The sequence below is a fragment of the Neodiprion pinetum genome, chromosome 7 (genome assembly GCF_021155775.2).
Source record: "Neodiprion pinetum isolate iyNeoPine1 chromosome 7, iyNeoPine1.2, whole genome shotgun sequence".
In the NCBI taxonomy this organism is placed as follows: Eukaryota; Metazoa; Arthropoda; class Insecta; order Hymenoptera; family Diprionidae; genus Neodiprion; species Neodiprion pinetum.
Window position 1 is genome coordinate 4,092,301 of NC_060238.1, and position 26,560 is coordinate 4,118,860.

Sequence of the window (26,560 nt, forward strand, 5' to 3'; positions counted from 1 at the left end):
CAGTTTTTTGACAACTGTAACGTATTAAAAAAGAAATTAAATCGGAGAGATCGATCTGGAATACATTCCTTGTGAAATATTTCGCTTGTTTGTACGATGTCCCGACGTGTTGAAGGAGACATAGATTGCGAAGTTTCACCGAAGTTGGTGATTCGACAATAAGAAAACGGACAGAGAAGAAAATCTCCAACTTGTAGATCGTTTTCCTTACGGGTTTTACTCATCACGCGTGTTTGAAATTGGAAAAACGCGCAGGAAGAAGATTCGATTTACCTTGGATGGTGAGTTGGCCCGATATCTGTGGGACTCCGAACGGATGGACGGTCGAATCGAAACCCGAGGAAACTTCTTCCCTCGGCAGTGTTCTAAAGTACATATCGAGTGGGGGAAGGTTGCACATTTGCCTCGGAAACGGAGAATCGCTAGGAAGGAAGGTAGCCGGAAGATTGCTTCGGAAGTGGAACTGCAAGAAACCCGGGCTCCTTGTTCCTACAATTCCTGGTTCCTACTTCCAACGTCCGGGAATAATTCCCGACGTGATGCTATTACGCATATAAGCTTCGTGCAGCAGCTTTGCATTAGGGAGTCTGGGGCTGACTCCCGAACAGCCACGCCGTAAAACATAACGGGAAGGATTTTGCTACTCGAAGACGACGCGGCGGCGTGTAATACCGGTTCGTAATACCTAGATGTACCCACGCCATAGGTTAATGAGCCCCAAACCTCCGTCTAAAACAAACGTTTCAACGCTGCACGATATTTCACCTCTTCAACAAACGGCGAGGTGGAAGTTCATCCGCTCTCCACCCCTCGCGATATTATCTCAATTAGTTTGGTGGTTGATGTGAGATCTGACTTCCAGAGGGGAAAGCCACACTTCGACTACACGCCACCTCGAGCCAAAGGTGTCCTTATGAGAATTGGCTGGATATCCAGTGTGTCACAGTGCCTACATATCCTTCAGATCGAAGGTACTCATGGATACAAATCTCAATAATGAATAGTTTCCGAGATGTCTATGGATTACGCGACTTTCACGAATTACAAAGCTTCAAGGGGCGCTGAAAATCAAATATATCACTCAAAAACTGCACAGCCGATTCGCAGAGACTCCGTATTCGCGTGAAAAACAGGACAAGACTCCTTCCAGTAAACCAGCGGGTTCATGAATGGAATCGATTCATCGATGGAATCAATCACATCTTCCCGCTTATCTTTGAGAATCAAACGTGGAGTCTTTTGAGCGAGTCGTTTGATTGCAAGTGCCCTTGAAGCTTTGTAATTCATGAAAATCACGAAATCCATAGACATCAAAAAATCTGTACACCTTTCTTCCGAAGCCTCTGTATCGGAAACTACTGATTTTTGGGACTTGGATCCATGAGAACCTTTCATCGGAGGGATATTTACTATAACATACTGAAAACCCAACCAATTCCATAAGGATTCTGCGGGATCTTTTCCGCCAGACTATGTCCTCGAAGTCGATCCATTAGGAAAACCATCGTTACAAGGAAAAGAGTCCCTGATCGTTTCAGCCTTGTACTTGTACTTTGTTGTACCCACACGAAACATTGACTTTTAATGATATCTCGTTGATTATGGTTTTTTTTTTTTTTTTTGTACAAACGATGAAAACCAAAGTTGTAAATAATTTAATTCCTAACAACCTTGTTCTCCATCAGTATAGATATTTTATAGAGTTTTGAATTCTATATTTTCAGAGATTCTATATATTACAACATATTCATTCTTGAACTTGAGGATAAAATAATGTGCTTATCAGCATGATACCTACTTGTGCAAAAAACACGAGTCGAAAAAAAAAACCGAAAACATGTCACAGAATGTTACGACGGAGAAAAAAGATTGGAAGTAACGTAGCAACGGTACGTAGCTTGGTATATTTAACGTGGCGTGGCAAAATCGTTCGTCTTTTAATTTTTTTTTTTTTTTATTTTTATTGGAAATCTGCTGTTAAATGCATCGCAGCTTTTCCGCGTGGTGAAACGGCCGCGATTTACCCGACATGTTTTATAAAATGACGGGGACAAAGAATGTTAACAAGACTCCAGGCACCCGGCCAACCGACGTGATACGGCCGATGGAAAACGCTGGAACCGCATAGCTTATATAATATACATACATATTCCAGGGAGCGCGTAAAGTCGGAAATAAAATGATGAACGGATCGATGAGGAGGCTGCGGAGTGTCGAGAACTTCGCCAAGGTTTCCTGCCTGCTATGTCGGATAATCCTATACCTCAGGCTGGTACTTAATTTACAACGTATACAGAAGGTGTCACGATTTAAAAGACCTGATTGTTTGATTTGAAAATGTGTCCTACAAAAGTTTTATGGTTCAGAAGAGGGACAGGCCAAGAATTTTTTTCACGCGGTCCAGCATCGTAACTGGCGTTACTGTGGAGGATGGACCAGCTTTTTGAAAATGGAATCACACATTTTAGTTTCAACTCAAATCTTTCAAATATTCCTTATTCCAAAATATACAACATTCTCGGAAAATTTTTTTCATAAAGTGAATAGCTCGTGAGATAGAACGAATAATCAAATTTTGCAAGACACGGGGTAAGAAATTTTTTGAAAGAGTTGTGAATTTTCGAATAAAGAATATTTGAGTTGAAACAAAAATGTATGATTTCATTTAAAAAAAAAAGTTACGACGCTGGAGCGCATGCAAAAAATTCTTCGTTTGTCTCCCTTCTGAGCCATACAACTTTCGTTGGATATATTTTCGAATTGAACCGTCAAGTGTTCTGAAAACGTAATACGTCTTTTAAATTGTGACACCTAGTATATACTTTTTCCACCTCTTCAATCGATAGATAATGACGGAAGAATAGATTCTGAATAATTTCAGATGAAAAGCGTTTTAGATCCCACCGCGATGAATTTTTTTTTTTTTTGTTTTTGCAAGTTTATTTTTAAACCTATCAATGACTTATGATATTTTATAACGTTTATACCTACCATAGATTATGAGAATTTCATCCGAAACAAATATAGTCTGTATAACGTAGCAACGTGACAAGAAAACCATCGAATACATTTATCTGCTGAAAATATTTTTATTCTTGTTTATTCTTGTCATTATAGATTTTTCCCTTTTTATCTGATCAGATAAAACGAATGAAACGACAGTATTTTTTTTATGTTTCTGATGATTTCGAGAGATGTCTCGTGACGTTGAATCACGCGTGACCTTGACTTCTGTTAAATTCAAGTAACTTTATCAAGATTTGAAATGACGTAAAGCGACTTCGAGAAACAGGTTTAAACCAACAACTATCATCAACCGATGGTATGAAATTCTAAGACCTACGTAAAAATTCGGAATGAATGAAAGACTTCTCGATATCAAAAAGCTCTTGACATGAACTCGAAGGAATTTCGATATTCCAACGAACGTCGAGTGAAAATTTCACACATTGACCTTTCATCAAACCGTCAAAGTAACTACTGACAAAGTTTCTCATCAACTGATGGTAAAAAATTCCCAGCCCTCGTAAAGATTCGGAACGAATGACAGACTTCTCAACATCGAAAAGCTCCTCACATGAACTCGAAGGATTTTCGATATTCCAACGAACATCGAGTAAAAATTTCACACTTCCTCGACCTTCAACCAAACCGTCAGAGTATCTAAATCGCCGTCAAATGACCGGAGGCGTAGTTTCACGTAAGGTTAAGTGAATCGAAAAGTCCTTTCGCAGAGCGTAGGGTCCTGCCTTCAAGATAAGTCAGCCCCCCGAGTAAGCACACAACGTTTTTCCTGGATTAACGCAGCGGCTTTGATCCCTTGAGTGGCCAACACCGGCATCAGATTGACAATCTTGGTCGACCAACAGCCTGCAGGGATGACTATATATAAAACCCCGAAGCACCGCACGCAGGGTTCGGCCGTTATCGTTAGCTACCTGGGACCGTGGCTACACTGGGCAACACGGGGCTGCGTTATTAAGTTCCAGAGCCACGTGCCACCGGGCAAGTGGGCCGTAAGGGTGGCTGCGCACGACGTATCTCGGCATCTGCGTGCCGAGAGGTGTTAGAATTATGACTTGGCCAACTTCTTGTATGCCTCCAGATTGTGTCTCAGAGATAAGGTGCACGGAATACATTATTTCCACGCTTAAGTCTCGTCCCGTAGCGTTTTTCCCTCCCTACCTCCCTTCCTCCCTCCCACCCTCTCTCTCTCTCTCTTATACGTTAAGCTTTATACGTGTACTACCTGCAGTTTTAGCTGTAAGTTTGACTTTTTGGGGTTACATTCACTTTTGTATCTTGTATTTTTGCACTTTTTTTAAATTTGTTTATTTATTTTTTACTATCTCATTGTAATTTTAAAATTTTTTATTTTTGTCATCTACCCTTTCTTTCTACTGATTAACTCACCTATTTTACTCCCGACTTCATTTATCTTTATTTTTATTTTTATTTTCATTTTTATTGATGTATTGTATTTTTTGGTACTTTTCTCTTTTTTTGTTTTTGTTTTGTTTATTTTTCATATTGTGTATTTGTTGCATAGTCCTTTAAGGGATCGTAGTGTCCCAGGACTTTTAATAAACCCGTTTCTCTCTTTCTCTCTCTCTCTCTCTCTCTCTCTCTCTCTCTCTCTCTCTCTCTCTCTCTCTCTCTCTCTCTCTCTCTCTCTCTCTCTCTCTCTCTCTCTCTCTCTCTCTCTCTCTCTCTCTCTCTCTCTCTCTCTCTCTCTCTCTCTCTCTCTCTCTCTCTCTCTCTCTCTCTCTCTCTCTCACTCTCTCTCTTTTACTTGACTTAGGGAATATTTGACCAGCAATGCTGTTTATTCTTAACCGATACTGCCTATGCCCAACTCAATATGTCGAAACCCAATTTTCAGAGTAATTCACAACTCATATATACATTTGCTTTTAGGATTAGCTTTTAGCTGACTAGTTTTATTAACATTATCCTGATTAGCGTACGTTCTTTAATAGGTATGGATTGAATTTACATATTTTAAATATCGTTATATGTTTTTTCTTTTCATCGAGAGCTGAACATTGCCAACACGTTTACGTTAACTGCATTTTTCACGTATGCTTCATAAGTTGTTCCTCAGAATTTACTGCACTCTTTCCTTTCGTAATTTCTAACAATCGTCATTAACCAACACAAAACTAATCTTGATTCTGCTCTTTTCTCCTTATATTCTATCAGTTTGTATCTACTTTTTGCCAATGGCTTGCCAGGGCATAACGATTAAATCATCCAATCAAACAATCTCTCTCTTTCTCTTGGATGAAGAAATCGCCTCATTCCTAAAAGAAATCTCTCCCGATTGTGCAATTTCAAGTTGGAGTAAATTTCTGTAGTTAATATCGGCTGGAATTGGCTTGCTAGGGGAAATGTCAACGTTGGGAAAGAAATCACGTGACATAAATTATACGCCTCACGCCACCCCTCCCTATTCCAACCCCCGAAACCTGCGAAGCCTGGAAACGTGACGAGAACGATTCCGCTCCCTTTCCTTCCCGCCGGAACGTCAATCCCCTACCACTGTATAAGTCACGTCTTAGAAAATCGTTAAAGTATAAATTGGTCAGCCCTTGAAAAATATTCCTACTGCCTAATGACCGGTTCTCCATTCATTAGAATTTTTCGCAATTTTTTCATATCCAGCTCTCAAGCTATGCGTATTATAACCTTTCATTTCCTACTGAATTTTATTGTAGAAATTAACATGCGTCAAATTTTTTTTACTTTCATTTTGTTTCAGAACCGGATCTGCTACAGCAAGTCGAATTGGATCTCCACAGCTAAATTATTATATAAATTCAGCGAAGAAGAAGAACAAAAAAAAAAAAAAAAAATTGTACAGTCTTTGAAAACGTACCTTACAACACTGATTATATACAGATGTCTTATTTTCTAGGATAGGATTAGGATCGTAGTCGTTAAGAATACTCAGATACTTAAACTGAGAAGCAGTGAAGAGTAATCGGAATCACGAATTCGAGCAGGATAATAAAAACGATTCGCGTTTGTGAATTGAAACGAATTCCAGTGAGTTTGAAAAAACTTTCATGCGATTTCACTTGTTCCCCAAGAAAAAAAAAAAAAAAAAAAAACTGTTCAATGATCTCAATCAGAATTTTCAACCACACGCAACTGGCATGTGAATTTTTTATACATTACAGTGTGTACGAAAGTTCTGAGCTCGAATTCGTGTGTCCATGTTTAATATTCACATAAACCCGATCGTTAACTAGTCGCTGAATTTCCGTAGCTTGCAATGTTTACAGCAAGTTGTTAACGTGAAGCGAGGCGACTACAAATTTTATATCCAAATGACAAACCGACTTACGCTGCGCGCAGTTTCATTCGTTACAAGGGGGTAAAACAATAGAGAAAAAAAAAAAATGTTATAATAATAAATACTACACTGAGAAAAATTTCATTTTTTACAGTAACTAGAAAAATTCAGTAAAACAGGTATCGTTAAAAATAACTGTTTGAATATTGTCGGAGTTACGAAAAACGAGTTACGCGTAAACATTTTGCGCTATCGTCGATCCTTTTTTGGTTATTGCAACGCAAAATCAGTTTCTGAGGTTTACTCTACTTTTTTAGTTAAACAAGGCTTTAACGTCAATTTATTCTTGCGCGAGCGTTAAATTTTCGCAACGGTTGCAAGAAAATCTAGCAACAGCGATCGTAATGAGAAAGAACAGCAACGGATACTAGACTTTCCGGTAACAGCTAGAAAACTAATTTTCACTTTCTACCTAGAACTATATTTTTCGACTGTGGTAAAAAATGAAAATAGTTGTGGACCGAACGGTAAACGGAAATAAAAATTTCTCTCAGTGTAATGACGAAAAGGGCTGCTTGTTTAAAATGGTCGATAAGATATTGCCCTTTCAGGGAAAACTGTTTGTTTTGCAGAGGGTTGGGTTATACACACACGTAATTAATTATGCATAAGCAGACGCGATGCGCGTGTCGTGTTACACGTGTAATATATCTATACGTGTGTGCTTAGCCTCGGGGCGAGAGGGTGACGTTTCCGGTTGTACGGCAGTGTGATGTCAGATCGATACATCCGCTTCTCTGGACATCAATTAACGTTACATTCATCGTAGGCTAACTGGATTCAAATTGCCGTGAAATTATAATTTATAAGAGCGTTAAGAAGTATTAGTCAAGTCTTAAGAGAGATTTTTGTAAATAATTCCAACACTAGACTGCCCGTTTAAAAAAATATTTATACTCCAAATGGAAAATCCACCAAGTCAACGCTGATAGAAGAATATCATCAAAGTTTCAATGCTCTATTTCACTATTAACCCTTTAACCATTAAAAAAATCATTTTTCAAATCGTTTAAAATTTTTCTCAATTACACTTTTTAAAAATAAAGTTTTTACATTCTCATGTCCAAATAAAAAGATTGTCGTATGAAATTATTCAATGGAATAACTTTCCTCAGAGTACGTTACTATTTTTCAAACTATTTCTGGATTCTTAAATTCAAATCGAAGAATATATTTTTACAAAAACAAAAAAAGACTGCTCCATCATTGTCTCAAATATGCTACAATGGCAGTCAAAGTTTTGATGTATGCTGATAATTTCTTATTTTTTCATACATTTTTTTCAAATTTATTTATTCTTTTTGTATCATAAAATACGATTTCATTTGTTTTCAGATCTTGTTAATCTTTTTGAATTTTACAACAATTCAAAAAAAGCAAACGCTAGACCAATAAATCTAATGATTGAAAATACTTTTTACTCAAACATATTCAATTTTTCATGATGGAATATACAAAAAAAAAAAATACAGCCCAGAAATTGGTCTAATCTTATTTCTTCTAGGTAAGCTTAAGATTTTTCAACTTTGAGAGTGAACATTTTTTTCAACGGCCAGTCTATTTCAACACTATAATATGTTATACATTACACGCTATATTATACGAATATATTCACTAAATTAATTAATTAATATAATTATCGTAGAAATGACTAGTCTTCTCCTTATTCTTTGTTTCACTGTTTTTTTTTTTGTTTTCTCCACTTGTGGATACACACAGAATGTGCAAATTAATTAATACACGATGTTTTTATATTATATCGCACCGTATGACATCAATCTGAACATTAAGCACAATCTGAACCGATAAGTTGTATTATTAGGAATTAATTAAATAAATATTCAATTTATATTATTACACGAAGGTGTTCAAAGCTTTAACCGTAAGCCTGGTCTGACATCATTTCCTAGCCACGACAATCTGAGCTATCAAGTTTTTCAACTCCACCTACAGTGGAGAAAAAGACTTTGTTTTGTTTATTTTTCACTAATCGGAATGACTCTGCGATAAGACCTAGACATTTTTGACATTTCAACAGCTCTGGCTCTAAAACATCTATTTTCAAGGTAAGTGGACTTTGGTTAAATTTACTTTAACAGACATTTTACAACTTTGGAAGATGAAATTTAATCGATTTATTCGACTTCTGGAGACATTTTACGATCTGCGCGATGAATCTCAATTACTTTGCACGATTTTCGACTAATTAAGCGACTATGTTTTGTAAAGATTGTCATGCACAAAATTTTGCTTCATTTTATCAAACTTCTGAACGCATTTCGAGTGAAAGTGAGAAAGTCAAAGTTGAAAGAATCTGTTAACAGCTTAGGTTAGTCTGTGAATTTTCTTGGCTTGAAAATTGCGCAAATCGCAAGATTGAGTCAATATTGACTATTTAACCCTAATTTTTAACACCTCAATCGAATCAGTTCAAAATGAGTCGAAATTTACCCCATTATCCAAAAAAGTGATATCCTGTTTCAACAACGAGTTCTAAAAAACTAAAAAAAATTATTCAGATATTATCTAACGATCGCAGAAACAGTTTTCTCAGTTTTCCTAACCAAAGTTGATTGTTTAAATATTCTAAAACATCGGAAAAGTTAAGGTAAGACAGACAAAAAATAAAAATTAATGAATTTTTGTTGTTTTTTTTTTTAACGGAATTAAATTCGAGCAAAAAAAAATTATGAACGTCTATTTCTGAACTCTACGAGAAGTTTGAACAATTTTTGAGGTGAAATTCACCCATAGTGATCAATTAGAATCGAGAGTGAACTTTTTCACTCCAAGCGCTGGGAGTGAATAAAATCACTTTAAATTTCACTCGATTTCTATTTGTGCGGTTCTCACATTCGTTTAGTGATTTTTCACTCCATTGGAGTGAATTCTTACTCCAAGGCATTAAAAGAGAAAGTAACGAGGCCAAGTTTCTAGATTTGACGAATGTTCATCGATAATTCGATGTTCAATTAAGAAATTGAATCGAGATTTTTTGCGTTACGTTTGCGTGCATGTTAAAAAGACTTGCGGCTCACCTCGAGTCTTTATGGCGACCCGACGGGGCGTGATGAAATTTTTACAACTTCATTTTACGGGTGAATTTTCATCACAATACCAATCGATGGAAATGATCGTTCGCAGGCTGCCACGCGGAGGAGATGTGGAATTTTTTTTTCTTTCCTTTTTTTTTTATTTATATTCGGAAGGGTTTTCGGTATTATTGGGATCGTACTGGTGAGCTCGAAAATAGGGGTGGATACACACAGCTAGCAGCGGCAGCTTCTTTGATTAAACTCGGTCGAATAACTCGCCGTCCGTTTCTGAGTACCTACCGAGGACGGAAATAAAGGGACACAACCAGGACGACTGATTGAGTTGACCTCTTATATCGATGTCAGAGGGTCGCATTTTCCATCTATTTCTTACACATGTACGGAAGAGATAGCCAGCCCAATGATCCACACCTCTGGGGTACACATGAATAAACGACACATGCAACGTGTGTATGTTTTTGGAAACAAAGGAGCGCGAATTCGAGAAAGAAAATTTGAGAACGCTTGTGTAATATTGTTACAGGCTGAAAAAGCGGTCGTTTAAAAGAATGTCGAAGAATCGGTGACAAATTATTTTCAACAAGTCGATAAAAAACTTACAGACTATAACGTATTGAACAGAGTCTCGTTTCAGCGCCAATTACAAGGCAGCAGCAATACGAATGAGCAAGGGGCACAGAAAATATCATATTCTCAGAAAAGTTGAAGCAAATCAATCATACCTATCGTCTCCTCGGTGAAAATGCTCAATATTGGAATCGACGCATCGCAGCCTTGTATCCAGAGTCTCGATTCTACGATGTGAAGAAGCTCCAAGTCGCAGCCTTGTATCCAGAGTCTCGATTCTACGATGTGAAGAAGCTCCGAGTCGCAGCCTTGTATCCAGAGTTTCGATTCTACGATGTGAAGAAGCTCCGAATCGCAGAACGTGGACCGCCGATTCTCTTCCTGAAGCGGGCGACACTTTGCTCTGGAAGTCCAGGATAAACATGTTTTTCCTCCTTTCCTGTAAAAAACTCGGAAGTCGATCAGGCATTACGGATTGATTCACAGCGCGCCCTTGCATATTTTTTGACGAAGGAAAAAAATGCTCCTCCGTGTTTTATAACGCGAGTTTTACGACATAGCATAAAATAGTAATTTTGCGACGAGGCTCGTCGCTCGGTCTTCTTCCGCAACGGCCGACTGCAGCGGAGAGCACTTTTCGCACGTTCACGCATTTTGCTCGCCGCTTTTCTCACCTCAAGCACGAGCGTCGTCCTCGGCGTCGAAGCGTCGGGATGAAGGAGCTCGGACGTGGAAGTCATGCCACCGGCGAGCGCAGACCTCGGTGTACATCCACCTCCAACACAGTCGCAGAGATTCTCGTATCGAAAATTACGAGCAGCGAGAAGCGGCGTGAGAAATATCGACGCTTCGTTAACCTTTTTAGGTCCGCTGCTGTCGTTTACGCACGTTGAGCAACGTACGCGGCGTATCGTACAATACGGTTCAGAAATTCGAGGGTTCAAAGTTGTCGATGTCTCGCAGAGAACGAGGAAATCATAACTTCACGCGTACGTAACGCGTCGATAGAAAGAAGGCAATGAAATCAAGCGAACAGAGACTCACCCACACGTTTACCTCTCAACGTCGTCTTCCTCGTTCGACGTCCGGTTTCGAGTGGAGTTGGCCGCGGCAGCAGCTCGACCAGCTTCGCATCTTTGTTGACGTAATTCACCCTCCGCAGTTCCGAATGACGGGAGACAGGAAGAAGCGAGCATTCTCTCACCTTCGAGAAGATTCGACGCCGTGCTCGGTCCGAAGTCGTCTGCCGAACGAGGCTGCTGTCGGAAGTAAATAAACTCTCCGTTTGTCCGAACGACGTGTCACATTCCGATCGAATCGATCTCCGAGCCCCGCTACGCGTGGTAAACAGATTCTGAAGCAAGAAACGGTATAATTGTCGAGAGAATAATCCCAGAGTGTCGTTCAAACTCGAAACATCGCCCAGTTCGAGCGTCTCGATTCAATCACTTACCCTCAGTTGCTCCGCGACCGAGAATTCCGAACGCCGCAATCAACAACAAAGTGACGATCGGCCGGCCAGCCGCGGTTGACTTCACTCCTCACTCGACTCCCGGCGAGCGACACACGAGACGCTGCGATGCTCCGAGATACGTTCAAACCTGCATTCAAGGGCAAAAGCGTTGCACGAGTCGCAGGTATGTCGACATATTGTATGTAGAGTAATGTTTATTACCTCTCCACCGGCCGTGTGGTTTTTTACGTTACAGAATCATTGTAAGGTCTTCTTTTCCGCTTGCCTAGAGTTCAGTGACGAATGAAATGAGCTGCAGCTGGCCGGCGGCCGATCGTCACTTTGTTGTTGATTGCGGCGTTCGGAATTCTCGGTCGCGGAGCAACTGAGGGTAAGTGATTGAATCGAGACGCTCGAACTGGGCGATGTTTCGAGTTTGAACAATACTCTGGGATTATTCTCTCGACAATTATACCGTCTCTTGCTTCAGAATCTGTTTACCACGCGTAGCGGGGGCTCGGAGATCGATTCGATCGGAATGTGACACGTCGCTCGGACAAACGGAGAGTTTATTTACTTCCGACAGCAACCTCGTTCGGCAGACGACTTCGGACCGAGCACGGCGTCGAATCTTCTCGAAGGTGAGAGAATGCTCGCTGCTTCCTGTCTCCCGTCATTCGGAACTGCGGAGGGTTAATTACGTCAACAAAGATGCGAAGCTGGTCGAGCTGCTGCCGCGGCCAACTCCACTCGAAACCGGACGTCGAACGAGGAAGACGACGTTGAGAGGTAAACGTGTGGGTGAGTCTCTGTTCGCTTGATTTCATTGCCTTTTTTCTATCGACGCGTTACGTACGCGTGGAGTTATGATTTCCTCGTTCTCTGCGAAACATCGACAACTTTGAACCCTCGAATTTCTGAACCGTATTGTACGATACGCCGCGTACGTTGCTCAACGTGCGTAAACGACAGCAGCGGACCTAAAAAGGTTAACGAAGCGTCGATATTTCTCACGCCGCTTCTCGATGCTCGTAATTTTCGATACGAGAATCTCTGCGACTGTGTCGGAGGTGGATGTACACCGAGGTCTGCGCTCGCCGGTGGCATGACATCACGTCCGAGCTCCTTCATCCCGACGCTTCGACGCTGAGGACGACGCTCGTGCTTGAGGTGAGAAAAGCGGCGAGCAAAATGCGTGAACGTGCGAAAAGTGCTCTCCGCTGCAGTCGGCCGTTGCGGAAGAAGACCGAGCGACAAGCCTCGTCGCAAAATTACTATTTTATGCTATGTCGTAAAACTCGCGTTATAAAACACGGAGGAGCATTTTTTTCCTTCGTCAAAAAATATGCAAGGGCGCGCTGTGAATCAATCCGTAATGCCTGATCGATTTCCGAGTTTTTTACAGGAAAGGAGGAAAAACACGTTTATCCTGGACTTCCAGAGCAAAGTGTCGCCCGCTTCAGGAATAGAATCGGCGGTCCACGTTCTGCGATTCGGAGCTTCTTCACATCGTAGAATCGAAACTCTGGATACAAGGCTGCGACTCGGAGCTTCTTCACATCGTAGAATCGAGACTCTGGATACAAGGCTGCGACTCGGAGCTTCTTCACATCGTAGAATCGAGACTCTGGATACAAGGCTGCGATCCATCGATTCCACTACTGCGAATTTTCAACGAGGAGGTGATAGGTATGTTTGATTTGCTTTTAATTTTCTGGAAATATGATATTTTCTGTGTTTGTTGCTTATTGGGATTGCTGCAGCCTTGTAATTGGCGCTGAAACAGGATTCTGTTCAATATGTTATTGTATATAAATTTTTTTATCGACTGGTTAAAAAAATTTGACACGATATCGCAAAACTTTCTGTCTCTGATTTTTCAGCGCGTTTTTTGAACGATCGTTTTAACGTCCGGCAAACAATCATGAGCACGTTCACGATCCTAATTTTTTTACACCTGAGCTGAGTGTTCATCATTGTTTTAACCCTTATATCACACTTTACTCCAACTTTTCTTCGCGTGACAAAAACTTGCGAAAATATCATTAAAATCACAACTCTATTTTCAATATTCGTCTCCATCTCTTCATTTTATCTTGCGTTGTCGTGTTGCACATAAAATACTGTTTCTCCGCAGTATTTTTCTTCAAGTTTTGCTTTTATGCCTCTTTTGTTTCAACTTTCTTCTTCTTGTGGGTTTCGTTTATGTAATGACTATTTCATCCCAAACAATGCTCAAGTCAGTCGTATGTAAAATATTGTCGACGAATATATCTGCATATATCTTAAGGGTGATCATTTATTAATTTTACACGGTGTGATAAAATTGCCAACTGTCGAAAACAGGATTGCGTTTCTGTCGATTTCTCAAAAACTAATCCCGTTACATTCTGCGTTAAGTATAGTATTATAGGTATGTATACAGCGACGTTTATATCCAATTCGATCAACGTTCCAACCTTTTAGATTTCATTGTTAATTCTTGATTACACTCGTTAGGACGATATTTACAATAAGCGAAAAAATATTTTTAAATCACTTCTATGTAGCTCTTGAACACCAAATCCACTCATCGAAGTTAAAGATTCGGATTATCTTTGCTAAGATTTACTTTTCGAGCATCAAAATTTTGTTTGAAAATTGAAAAAAAATACGTCGTTGCATTTGATAAAATAATTTCCACTCAACCACCGTCGAATTCAGACACATTTTTGTTTTCTTACTTCGTTCCTCATTTTCCCTGCAACAGGGACGAAAGCTCCTCGATGTCTGCAGGACCTGGCTTCTGTGCTTTTCGAAGCGAGGTTAGGCTATCTCGGGAGAATTCTAACGCTCGTATAAACGTATGTACAAGGCTTGTGTATACATATACATATATTATCGCGTACGTGACTGTAACTATACGGCTAAACTAGATTCCATTCTTATCGGCGAAGCTGCTATAGATAAGTGGAGAACACTGTAAGCTGGAAAAGCCAAATGATTGTGCAAGATATTTGGAACCGTAGAATAACCGCGCTGAAAGACGGTGGGAAAATAAACGGAGGAGCTTTTTCGAGTGAGTGAAATCTGTCAGGGAACGCATTATATGCGCTGAGGGTGCTTCGAGAGAGGTCCATGATTCTTCAAATGTTTACGGAAACTCCTTCTTATCCGAGGGGGAAATAACTCGAGATTTGAGTAACACAAGAATTTGTTAAGTTGAATTAATTCAAGTTAATTCATGCAATTCAACTTGATTTTTTATCATTTTTCATTCGGGTAGATTTCTTTTATTTCTTCAATTAATTAGAATTAATTCATGCAATTCAACTTGATTTTCTAATTTTCTTCTGTTCGGATAGATTTCTTTTATTTTTTTAATTAATTCAAATTAATTCTCAAAATTCAATTTGATTTTTTAATTTTTTAAATTCAGCAAGATTTCTTTAATTGAACTTAATTCAATTCAGTTCATGTTTTGTAAACATTTTTTATCGATAATTTGCTGCAACTCCATTTAGTTTGAAAAAATTTCAATTCATTCTTATGTACCTTTTGTTAATCCAAGTTATTTTTTTTTTTTTTTTTTTTTTGATTTAACTTAATTTGTTATTTCAAATTGATTTCTTATTTTGTTTCTAAACAGATAATTCCGTCATGAATATAAACTAATTCAAATCAACTTGACTCAGCTTTCTATATTTCAGTTATTTCCCAGTTTGATTCTCATTATTTCAGTTATCTTGCATTAAATCCAATCCAACTTTTCCTCTTCAAGATAATAGCAATTGGTTTTCTCAATCAGAGTTCACGGTTTTAGAAAATTTTTTGACCAATTACATTCACACATTCACTTCGATTCTTTGAACATAAAAAAAAAAAAAAAAAACACTTTCAATTTCTCGTCGCTGTTTTCGTAATGCTTAATTTTCTTCTCTCTCAAGTGGAACAACGTATGGATCCTTTTGCGTCCGAAACAAGGTGTCCATTTTCTCTTTCTCTCTCTCTCTCTCTCTCTCTCTCTCTCTCTTTGGACGATGCTAATACACGTACACGTTGCGCACACACAACATCGTTGAGATTATAGCCCGAGGGAAGCGGATCCACCCACATTATGGAAATCAGGGGCGGTTAGGTGGAGGCACGCATACGTTTCAAAGCGGAGAAGCTCGAGCCGAGGGTGGGAGGGGTGAGTGAAGACTAGGTAGTCTTAGGTACAACTAAATGGTGATTCGAAAGTTCCGACGTTGGTAACCCGAGCGTCTGTGGGAGGATAATACGGGGTTTCGGTGTCAACATGAAACTTGAACCGAATCGACGCCGATATGATATTGCGTCGTCGGATAATAAGAGGGTGTGGAAATTGCGCTCACTCAATTTCGTGCAATTACGATCAGACGTGTGAGTAAGTAATACCTATTACGTGTACCATCTACGTATACAAAGTGGCACAAAACTCCGGTACACTCGAACACCGTACACAACTCTAAACTTTGAATTGTTTTATCAATTTTTATTTCACCGAGACACCGAAGCGAAGCGACGTGAAATACGCGTCTGGCTTAAAGCCGTTTGCTGCAACGCACTCGCCGGCTTCCATTTCTTATCGATGCCTTTACACCTTCGCGTTACGTGTACGTGTGTATATGGGACATTCCACGCCAACTCGGCAAACGGTTGACCGTAACATTTTTTTATTACACCAAGGATTTTTTCTACGCTAGTACGATTCCCGAAAAGTTGGCAAAAATATTTTTACTCTCTTTTGATCACTCGTCTTTATCCTGTGGTTTTTCCAACCCGTCTCAAAAATATCGAAATTGATTTATATGAAACAAGGGAAAAAGGGATGTGTATCAGAAATGAAACATTTTTACGCATGATTCAAAGTGGGACCTCTTTTTTTCTATTTCTTGAATAGGTTTTACTGTTTTCATACCTGCTCAAAATCTGTGATCAAATTTTAAAACGAATCGTGTGTGTGTGTGTTTTAGAACTAGAGAAACAATTTTAAAAAATCAAGTTATCAAATCGAAGATACCGTACGCATTCTGATAGATTTTTAACAGGTATGAAAATAGAAAAAGTAAAAGAAAAATGCGGTCCCATTCTGAGACTTGTGTGAAAATATTTAATTTCGGAAACCAAATGTTTTTTTTTTCTTGTTTCATAAAAATCAATGATTGGGCACTTTTGAGATGGGTTTGAATAATCACCGGATGATGATTGGTAATTGAAATGATTTGAAAATTTTTCCGGAAGCTTTTCAGAGGTCGCACTAACTTAGAAAAAATCCTTGATGAAATTAAAAAATGTCAATTCAACCGTCTGCTGAGTTGGCGTGGAATGCCCCATATGTACACCAGGTACGAGAAAAGTTCCAGGAAATGAAATAAGCCCGCGGGAAGATAAGAAGTTGTAACTTCGCTTCGTCGTGTCACGAAATTTGCTTTATGTTTCCTCCGACCGAAATGTTACGAGATTTTAAATAATTCTCCTGCAAGCTCTCTGCAAGCTCCGAAGCTACGGAAGAATTTACCGGAGAATTTCAAAGTATCTACTCAGTTTTTGACTTGAAATTTGCAATTTAAAAAGCGTTATGAAAAGGGTACCAAACAAGGTCGTTGAGTCTACAATCCGTTCAACGGATCCTTTGGAAAGCCTCGTAAATGTCATTTTCTTCTTTTAATCCGTCAAGTTGTGTAAAGTTTGATCGAATCTCTGTCAGGTTACGTACGGACATTTTAAGCCTGGTGAAATTGTGTCAAACGCACTTTTCAAACTCTGTATATGTAATGTACATAATAAAAAAAATCGATACGATTTTTTATTGAAAGAAATCAAACGTCGTACACGAATGCAAATGATTAATTTTCTTTCGCTAAAAAGTAAAGTTGAAATAAAATGAAGCAAGACAAATTACAGATCAAAGTAATAACATATTTCATACTCGCAAAATACATTTAAACGCTACTCTATCTTTCTTTCACGGTGTGAATAGACATTTTTATACAATTCCCGCAATAGTACGGGAATTTGCTATTTTTTCCAATAATTGGGGTGCGCAAAATTGAATTTCAGACTGTCAAAATAGTGTCAAACGCTACTGTATCTTTTCTTGTAGTGTAACTAGATAATTTGATTCGATTCCCGCACTAGTGCAGGAATTTACCATGTTCCCCACTCATCAGGATACGCAAAATCGAACTTTACTCACTCAGTTACGAAAAAATCATTATTCGAAATCTGAGAAGCTTAGATTTCTTTTCTAAAGACTAGAATAAGGTATGAACGGACAGGCGAATACAGAAGCGGCAGCATTGCGACGTCGAATATCCGCCACTTGATGCGATCGAGGCTATTGTGTAACTTCAGTGCAGCTTGAGTAGTCGTAGAATAGTAGCCGTGGTAGAATAGGAAGTGGCTGTCGAGAAACGGAAGCTCGGTGAGACCAGTGGTTCGGTATCGGATTAGTTCGCTGGGGGATGATGACACTCGAGAAATAAACTCAGGCGAAGGATTCTCCGCCTTGTATTATATACACCGTGGCGTATTAAGGAGAGTCGCAGCGAATGAACGAGAGGGATAAAATATCAGGCGAGTTGCACCTGGCGAGGATAAATTGCAGTTCGCTTCCTTACCTACCGATCATCAATGCCGCTCTACCGTGTAATGGGAAAAATTTGCGGTTACGTTACGTTACGTTGCGTTCTCCGCAAAAGACGAGCTGTGGCATCTCCAAGGAATCGATTCGTTGTACGGACATATATATATATATATATATATATAACGCTATATAATTCCTCAACTGAGAAAAATTTCATTTGTTACATTCCCTAGAAGATTTCAGTTAAATCGATACCGACACAACAACGGTTTACACATTGTGAAAATAACAAGATCATTTTTTACAAGCTACTATTTAATCGGCTGATACATTTTCTGTTTATTTAAATGATTAGCTTGGTTTTTCAATTGTTATGAAAAAAAAAATGTTTCGATTCAGTTTGAAAAATCTAACCGCAATTTAGAATCGATAAACTCGTTCAGCTACTTATACGCGCCATACCGCCATTTTGTTATCAATTTCAATGAAAAAATTCTAAAATGTTGTTGAAACTGAAAATAACAAAGCCCTCAAACTCAAATTGTTCTAAGTATTTCATTTTCTTAGAAAAAAAATAAAATAAAATAAAAATTCCTAAATACAGGTATGACAACATTTTAGACCGTCCGAGTTGTATTTAAGGATTGCTACAATAACCAAAGTTGGAATAATTTCTCTCGGTGTGAAAGATCCTCGTCGAGATATAATGAAATAGATAAATCCATTCTATAAGCAACGAAGCTTGGTATAAATCGCCCATCATCGCCGAGCTGCTTCACAGCTGAGTAATGAACCCTTCTGCTTTCGAAACATTGCTCTTTCAGTAGTATACGTCGCACTAAAATTCATCCCCGCATTAATTTCAACGGTTTTCGCATCAGGAATTATATAACGTCTCTCGTATGAATTTCAGGCCGCAAATAGCGACGCGAATTTTCATCCATGATGAATATATTCCCGAGTTACATTAATTTCGTCTTTTTCTTTTCTTTTTTTTTTCTTATTTCTTTTTATCGAGCACTCACGTTAGACAAGAGCGAAATATCTTTATCGGGGGAAATTTGCCAAATTCACTGTAAACGCTTTGAATTATTTGTCCTACCGTGCGAAAGACATTCCTCAAAGTTCTGACCAGCGAGGACGATTGGCGTTTGAATAGTCGGGTATGCACTTATATAATATATTATACCGGAAGCGAGTTTGCCTTCAAGGAAATTCCTCCGAGCTTGGAACCTGGAGGAAGAGATTATACTCTGGGATTTCAACCGTCAGTCGAATTCCAAGCAATTATAAATAATATTCACCTCAAGCTCGCCATTAAGGGATCGTATCCTGGTGCAGGTGTGACGGGTCGAAAAATAAGCTGATTTTCGCGATTCTTTTTTTTGCAGATGGTTGAAATACGCTAATCGATCTGCTTTTTTTCATGTCAAATCGAAGCACTCACGGAGAAGGGAGAATAAATTTTTAAACGTTTGTTTTTTTTTTTCTTTTACATATTTATATATATTTTTATTTTTTTTTTAACGGTTGAAAATTTCTTCGAAACAGAATGTGTAAAAAGATCATTATTGATCGGTATGAAAGCTGCGATTTTGCTATGGAGGTTTTTTTTTTCTTTTTCATCAAAATCGATAAAATGACGGTGGCTTGAAAGAAATTATCGAATTTAGCCTATTTCTTTGACAATTTTTTGCTGGCAAAAATACGAAGATTTCAAACAGAATTTTTTGAAAATTTCACTACAGAATGATCCCAGTCTCTGCAGAGTGATAAATCGAAACATATCGATCCTACTTGAGAAAAGCTCGTTGAGATTATAACAGTGAAGAGAAGTTCGAAAAACAGGACTGATTAGATTCTTTGCTAGAGAAAAAACAAAAAAAAAAAAAAAAAAAATACCCATTGTTTTTCAGAACGATGAGCACAAAAAATAAAAAATATTAACGACCACAATAAAGTAAGAATTGTATTATTGGGAAGTGGAGAAATTTCATGAGAATATTGTGATTTTCGTTAACGTTAGAGAAATTTCGGAAACTTGGAAAAATGGTTCAAGTGCTTGTTTTATTTTTTTTTTTTTGGGTTTGCTGGGAAAAAATTGACACCGTGAAAAAAGAAAGAGAGAAGAAGAATGGAAGTATACAAATCACTGCAAAACAAAGAAATTTTCATACTTTCTGTTTTTTATGGAACTCTTAAAGTAGCTTTACGACTGTGCGGACGGCTTGTACTAGCGCATATATATATATATATATATATTTATATGTATATGTATATATAAACCCGAGACTTCTACAGTTACATTTGAATTGAGTGCTTTTACATGGCATTATCATAGTCTCGGAAGAGAAAGAGAGAGAGAAAGCGAAAAAAAAACAGTAAAAAAGACAATATTTTACCGCGTTTAAAAGTAGTCTGTGAAATAAAAACTCCAAAAGAATGGAAATATTCTTTCCTCTTTATGTCTTCAAAAAGTCTGCGAGCTTGTCAGTTTTTTTTTCAATCTTTTTCAAACTGTATAATAATCAGACAGGAAATTACTTCGGTCGAACTTTCCACGAGTATGATTTGAAGTCGGAATTATACAAATAGCGCTCTATCTAGGTTTTTCTTATCAAGATATTTGTTCGATCTACCGAAAGGAGGTACTGAAATCTTTGAATACACTTTCCCAATAAAGAGATTGGTATCCCGATCAATCTAACTTTTCGAAATATCGTAAGCTTTTTTTGTCAAAATTTTTTAAACTCTTTCCCTCGATACTTATTGACTGCGAAATACGGTGTAAAGTTGTCTCACACTCCCAGTTAGGTTCGGTAAGATTTTACAGATTTCATACTTCCATCCTATTTAGTAGTTTTCGATCAATGAAGCTTCGAAAAAAACACGAATTTCCAAATCATAGCTTTCGTCGATATTTGTAAAATTAGGTAATTATTTGAGTCTGCGTTTGAATTTGAGTTCGAGTTCGAGTATGTATTTTGAATTTTGCGATTGAGTTTCCGTTTTTATTTTAGGTTTGCGTTTTGAGTTTGACTCATCGTTTGCATTCTCACCTGTAGTGGTAGACTAATCATCAGAGGTACTTAATTATCCTCACTTCTACCATTCCGAAGTGGTGTAATAACGACTGTAGAGGTAACCCAAGAGTGAAAAATAAAGAAATAAATTTAAAAAATTTTAAAAAGCAAAGTCGAGCAATCCCAAAGTATTTGCGGTGTAAAGTCAAGTCCATCTCGGTCTTGGCGAGGCAGCGGTGAAGCCTAATTGCAAGTGAATTAAAAGGCGGAGAGTCGGCGAGAGTCTAACGATAGATCAAGCAATGCGGTGATTAGAGCGAGGCCGGTGGGTGGATACAGCGGGAAACGGTCCGGGGGTAACAGAATCTAACGAGGTAATTTCTGCCTCAGCAAAGCGACCTGTCTACAAATTACACAATTAGGAGAACTCCTGCCGGGTTCTCAGGTGCAGTCGAGTCCGGTTGCGCGAAACAATGCAGCCGGCTTAGAATCTTGGGATGCACGATCTCGATTCGACGAGTCCAAAGAATTGAGTTTCGTATCAAAGATGATGATTCGTAAGTCAATTCATGCTGGATCGATTCTTTGAAATTTATTATTTTTAAATATGTTAGTTTCCATAGAACCGTTTCGAGAGAGATAGATCTAAAAATCGATTATTTTAGAAGAACGATCAGGGTGGGGATGAAAAAGTGGTATATTTGTAAAATGCGACTCATTAATTTATTTATTCAAATAATTTTTTGGTAACAACTGCAGAGTCTTTTCGTTCTACATTATCCCTGATATATTTCCAAGTCTGAAAAAATATGAAATTTATTTATATGTTTATTGAAAAAATAGCATATGTAAACAAATGATCGAAATTTGTACTTTTCCATAAAAAAAAAGCATTTTCTTACTCATCTATCATGGAAATCCGAATGCCATTAGTTGAACAAACTTAATACACGACAAAAAATTCTACTGAATTTTTTCGAAACTTCTCTCCCTGTCGTTTTTTTTTGTCCGTCATATTAGATCCGGCATTTTGAATTTTCGATTTTCCATTTCATAATCGTAATCAGTGACTCCAAAACCCGTGTAACACAAAGTTTTATCACAGTCAAATAACGTTTTTAATTCAGGTCCAACCATGTTGGATCCGGCATTTTGAATGTTTGAAATTCGAGTTGAGATTCATAATCAACGACCCCAAAAACCCATGTATGCCAAATTTCAAGTGAATCGCATGTGAGGAAAAATGAATGCATGAAATGGTTAAATACGAGACTCGTGATATCGAATTTTCAGTGAAGCGAAAATCCATTCCGTAGAATTTGAAAATGCACGAGGTCAAAGTACAGAAAATTGAAAACGAAGAAAATCCTGAATACAGAATCATCTGCAGAATTTAATATTTCGAATTTCTGTATCCCTCCAATTTCGCCGTTTCAAATACAACGAATTAGGTTTCCCGGCTCTTCGAAAACTCGATTACTCGACCCTTCCACTGTGTGTCCATTCCACTTCTTGACCCTTCTCGACGAGCGAACACTGCAGGTAGTGAAAAGCACATCGGTACCTACTTTCATACAAGCACAAGGCACCAAGCCAGTACGTTTAAAGTCCGAGCGAAGCTTGCCGAGCTTTTACGAACCACCTGAAACCCTCGTGAAACCCTCGTCGCGATCCTGCGCCACGAAAATCCGAACCTTTAGTGCGCCGGCGACGCTGAACGCGCGCGGTTCTGTCGTCCGGGGGATGATCGTTCCGCCATCCAGTGAACCAAGTTTTAGGTACCACGACCATCTGGTCGAAAGTTGACATTAAAATAAACTCGACCTCCCAACGATGTTATCGATTTTCAATCAAGCTCGAGCCGCGAGGATCTCGAATTTCGCAACACCAGAATTTGGCACGACTTCCGGTGATTGGATCCTTTAATCGGTTTCGCAATTAGCAGGCCTCGCGTTAAACCAAATCATATTTCGTTATGAGTGCGGTTACACCCAGTGGGTGCGTATAACTTGTCGCGAAATAGGCTTCCGCAATTTGTCACAACAGACGTTTCCACGATTGAAGATGATTTTTTGGTGACAGCGCGTGGGATGTGGAAACCGAAAATCGTCGGTTTCACTCGCCATATATGTTTCAATCGGAGGCGTAATTAAGCGGCGAGAATTTTGGGGTGGAAAAAGCTCGCCTGCGTGCTACGAGCTTTGATTGTGGAACTGTGAATATTTCAGTTCGGTGGGGAATCGTTAATGTGGGTTGAAACGGAACCAGACGAGCTTAAATGGAGATACACGTTTGTCACATGACAGCATAGACGGGTGATAATAATAAGGAGAAAAACCGGCAGAACTGACGAGAAACTCCGTCCCTACTATGCGAAAACACTTTCGCAGTTTTTTTTTTTGAAAGTAATAAACGCGGGGATGATATTCCAAAATTTAGCTAATGAGAACACGTATCATCGAGATATCGTGAGAATTGTTTACTAATTTTTATTGTAAAAATAAATAAACGGAAGATAGTCCCGATTCAAATTCCCGTCGAGATTAATTAATCAGACTTCAACATCATCATTTACCTGATAGTACATTAACGGAATTTAATTGTTACGCTGGGTGGGAAAATTGTTGGTGAATTTTCAGTTCGGTGCGTTGTTGAAAGTTTTTCGAGTGGGGGTTTAAAATTCCGGTAGTAGTTGAATAAATGAATAAAAGAAGAAAAAAAAATTATCGAATGGTTAAAAGGTTGAGTGAGGCATGCGTCGAAGTTTTAAACTCGAGCCACGCTCATTAATCGATCTGAATAATTAATACGTTTTATAAGTATAATACAAATCCTCGCGTTCAAGCTCGTGGTGCTGAAGGTTTGACCGAAGGAGGAGAAAGAAACTAGGAAAGTTTTTTCTTTTGTTTTTTTTTTTTTTTGTTCATCAGTGTAAAATTAGTGCCGGTATGTGCAGTATATACATCGGGTTAATTAGGGAACCAGAACGACGCGACAGTGCGGCATCCGTTCCGCATATTTCGGCAACTGTGCAGCTCGTCAGAGATTTTTAACTGCTTTAATCACAACATTTCATTCGCGCCGAAATTATGCCCCACGGTCATTAAAAAGACATTTTATGTCCGTTGGCGAGCCACAACCGTCGCAGCAACGAACGAGGATTATTCGAAATTGTAATAAAAAAGTGGAATGAAAGTTATCCTTCGAAATTCAAACGAGGAGAGGGGCCGAAAGAAAAACAGCTCATCCGGTAAATCCTCAAGTTTCCGCAGGAACAATTTACAATTCGATAAGCATGAAATTACCTCTGAAATCAACCGAAATCTCGACGCGTACCTCGTGAAGTGTGAAAAGAACAAAGTGGAGAAGCATCACTGCGATTGGAATAACGTAAAGAGTGAGATAAGTCTGCAGTGAGAAATTTATCGATGTATTAACAGACGGTTGGACGAGCTTCGGTTCAATCGATAATACATAATTCCTCTCAATTAGTGCTTCGTCTCAATCGGTAATACAAAATTACTCTGAATTAGTGCTTTGGCTCATTCAAAAATACTGAATCCCTTTGAATTAGTGCTTCGACTACATCGGTAATACAGAATTCCTCCGAATTAGTGCTTTGGCTCGATCGAAAATACAGAATTCCTCTGAATTAGTGCTTCGACTACATCGGTAATAATGAATTCCTCCGAATTAGTGCTTCGGCTAAATCGATAATACAGAATCCCTTTGACTTGGTGCTTCGACTACATCGGCAATACTGAATTCCTCGGAATTAGTGCTTCGGTTCAATCGATAATACGGAATTTCTCTGAATTGGTGCTTCAACTTTATCGATAATACTAAATTCATCCGAATTAGTGCTTCGACTCATTCGATAATACAGAATTCCTTTGAATTAGTGCTTCAACTTGCGACTTCGGTGAGTGTTTACCGATTTTCGTGCAAGGTAGTGAAACGACGTATCGAAACAGTGAAGTCAAGCATCTTCAGTGATCTTAACCGCACCCGTCGAGGTTCTAAAATGCACTGAGGATATGTCAGCAGTCATGTTTTGCGCGAGTTCGGTAATTTATTTCGTTATTATACTGACTACGGTTAACGCAGCTGGATCGAGGAACAAATTGTTCGACGACGATGCTCTGAACAACGAACTTGATCGCCCGAGTAAGTATATACCAACAACATGTTTCCAACATGTTCATAATTACCGATATGCATCGATCCGGGGAAACAATTATTTACGACGTGATACGGAACTCGCGATTTCCTCGGCAAGTCAGGGTGTTGATTGAAGCTTCAAAGTCTCTACGAGGCGAAGGCATTTCTATAAGACTCGCCTGGCTCTGAAACTCTTCGGACTAACCGAAGCTCGTGGAAATATATCATCCTCGTCGATTTCCACGTGCGCAATCGGCTTTTATTTCTTGGATATGGATGCACTCAATCGTACTTCATAAGCTCAAAACTTGCGATGCACTTTTCAATTCATATTCGAGAATAATGTCAGATGTTCGCTGATGTTTCTCGATTGTTCGGTGATTCCAGTTTCGACGAATTACTGTGCCTGCATGTTCCTGGTCATTCAATGAAAATTTTTTTATTTATATTCTTTTGTTACTTCGTTCATTGTGCGGCAAATTCACTGTATCCAACATGTTCTGAAAAAATCTTTCTTAAACGTAAAGTTTTTCAACGCATCGTCAAGTTTCATTCGCATTACGTTCAAATTTTTTCTGCATTCGCTTCTGAATGAGATACGATTTTTTTTTCTCTTGTCAAATATTTGATGCGAGGCTGTAAATTCGTAAAATTTGTATATCTTGTAGAAATTTTCTGATTCCAAACTGTGGACAGCTTAGATATGCAATATTGCCACTTCTTCAGAATTTGAAGGAAGAAATCTCGAAGGCCTTGGGAAAATTTCGAATTTCTAGTAAATTACTATTTGGTATACTTTGCGATATTCTTCAACAATGAATATAATGACATACCTGATTTTGGGAATTAATTGTTAAACAATTTTCATCGCAGTGATGTCGTTCATTGAAATATTTTATTTCTGTTAGTAACCTGACGGTCTAAAGAAATGAACTTTTTGTACTTTACCTTGAAATTAACGTGCTGTCTGAGCTCAAAGACAAAATTATTCGACTTGCAATAACTGTAACGGGATGATAACTGCTCGGTTGTCAACCTCGTATATAATCGAGTGAAAATGCAGATGATATGATGAATTAATTATAGTATGGAAATGACGTGTTTGTCGGGTTGCTGAAATTCTCACCTAAAGACGAAGAGAGAGGTTGAGAGAATTAGTAAGAGAGAGAATGCATGAGTGACTGATATCTTGCACACCCATTAATATCTGTTTAGCAAAAGCTGATGCATGTTGACAAATTTAAAAAAAAAAAATTCTATCAGTAAATGAGAGGTGATAAAAAAAAATGATTGCGTGCTTTTGGTCTAAGATAAGCGAGCAATCGACTCAAATATGATTCAAATTCTGCAGTA

The 26,560-nt window shown here is 38.6% G+C and overlaps 2 protein-coding genes and 2 long non-coding RNA genes across 9 annotated transcripts in view; 3 read left to right on the forward strand and 1 right to left on the reverse strand.

Moving 5' to 3' along the window:
• The window catches only part of side (sidestep), a 119,672-nt gene extending 111,474 nt beyond the window's left edge, over positions 1-8,198 (forward strand). For both annotated transcript variants that reach the window (XM_046633908.2, XM_069137606.1), the window contains one exon: positions 5,762-8,198. In XM_046633908.2, coding sequence (XP_046489864.1) covers positions 5,762-5,805 — 44 coding nt within the window. In that variant the 3' untranslated portion in view covers positions 5,806-8,198. The remainder of the gene's footprint in view (positions 1-5,761) is intronic.
• The window catches only part of LOC124222679 (uncharacterized), a 161,009-nt gene extending 149,031 nt beyond the window's left edge, over positions 1-11,978 (reverse strand). The window contains exons 1-4 of one of the 3 annotated variants that reach the window (XR_006884076.2): positions 11,657-11,978; positions 11,435-11,582; positions 11,026-11,335; positions 10,137-10,420 (exon numbers count right to left, since the gene is read on the reverse strand). This is a non-coding gene — a long non-coding RNA (uncharacterized lncRNA). Of the gene's footprint in view, positions 1-10,136; positions 10,421-11,025; positions 11,336-11,434; positions 11,625-11,656 lie in introns of those variants that run through there. The other 2 variants (XR_006884070.2, XR_011177577.1) reach the window with 2 other exon arrangements.
• LOC138191220 (uncharacterized) lies at positions 11,402-12,976 on the forward strand. Its single transcript, XR_011177578.1, has 4 exons — positions 11,402-11,618; positions 11,725-11,825; positions 11,925-12,235; positions 12,840-12,976. It is a non-coding gene; the product is annotated as an uncharacterized lncRNA (long non-coding RNA).
• A 26-nt stretch (positions 12,977-13,002) lies between these two features.
• The window catches only part of LOC124222675 (nephrin), a 166,473-nt gene continuing 152,915 nt past the window's right edge, over positions 13,003-26,560 (forward strand). Inside the window, exon 1 of one of the 3 annotated variants that reach the window (XM_046633905.2) lies at positions 13,003-13,123. Coding sequence is in view for 2 of the 3 variants with exons in the window: in XM_046633902.2 (XP_046489858.1) it covers positions 25,084-25,213 (130 nt within the window). In the remaining variant the exon portion in view is untranslated. Of the gene's footprint in view, positions 13,124-23,952; positions 25,214-26,560 lie in introns of those variants that run through there. The other 2 variants (XM_046633902.2, XM_046633901.2) reach the window with 2 other exon arrangements.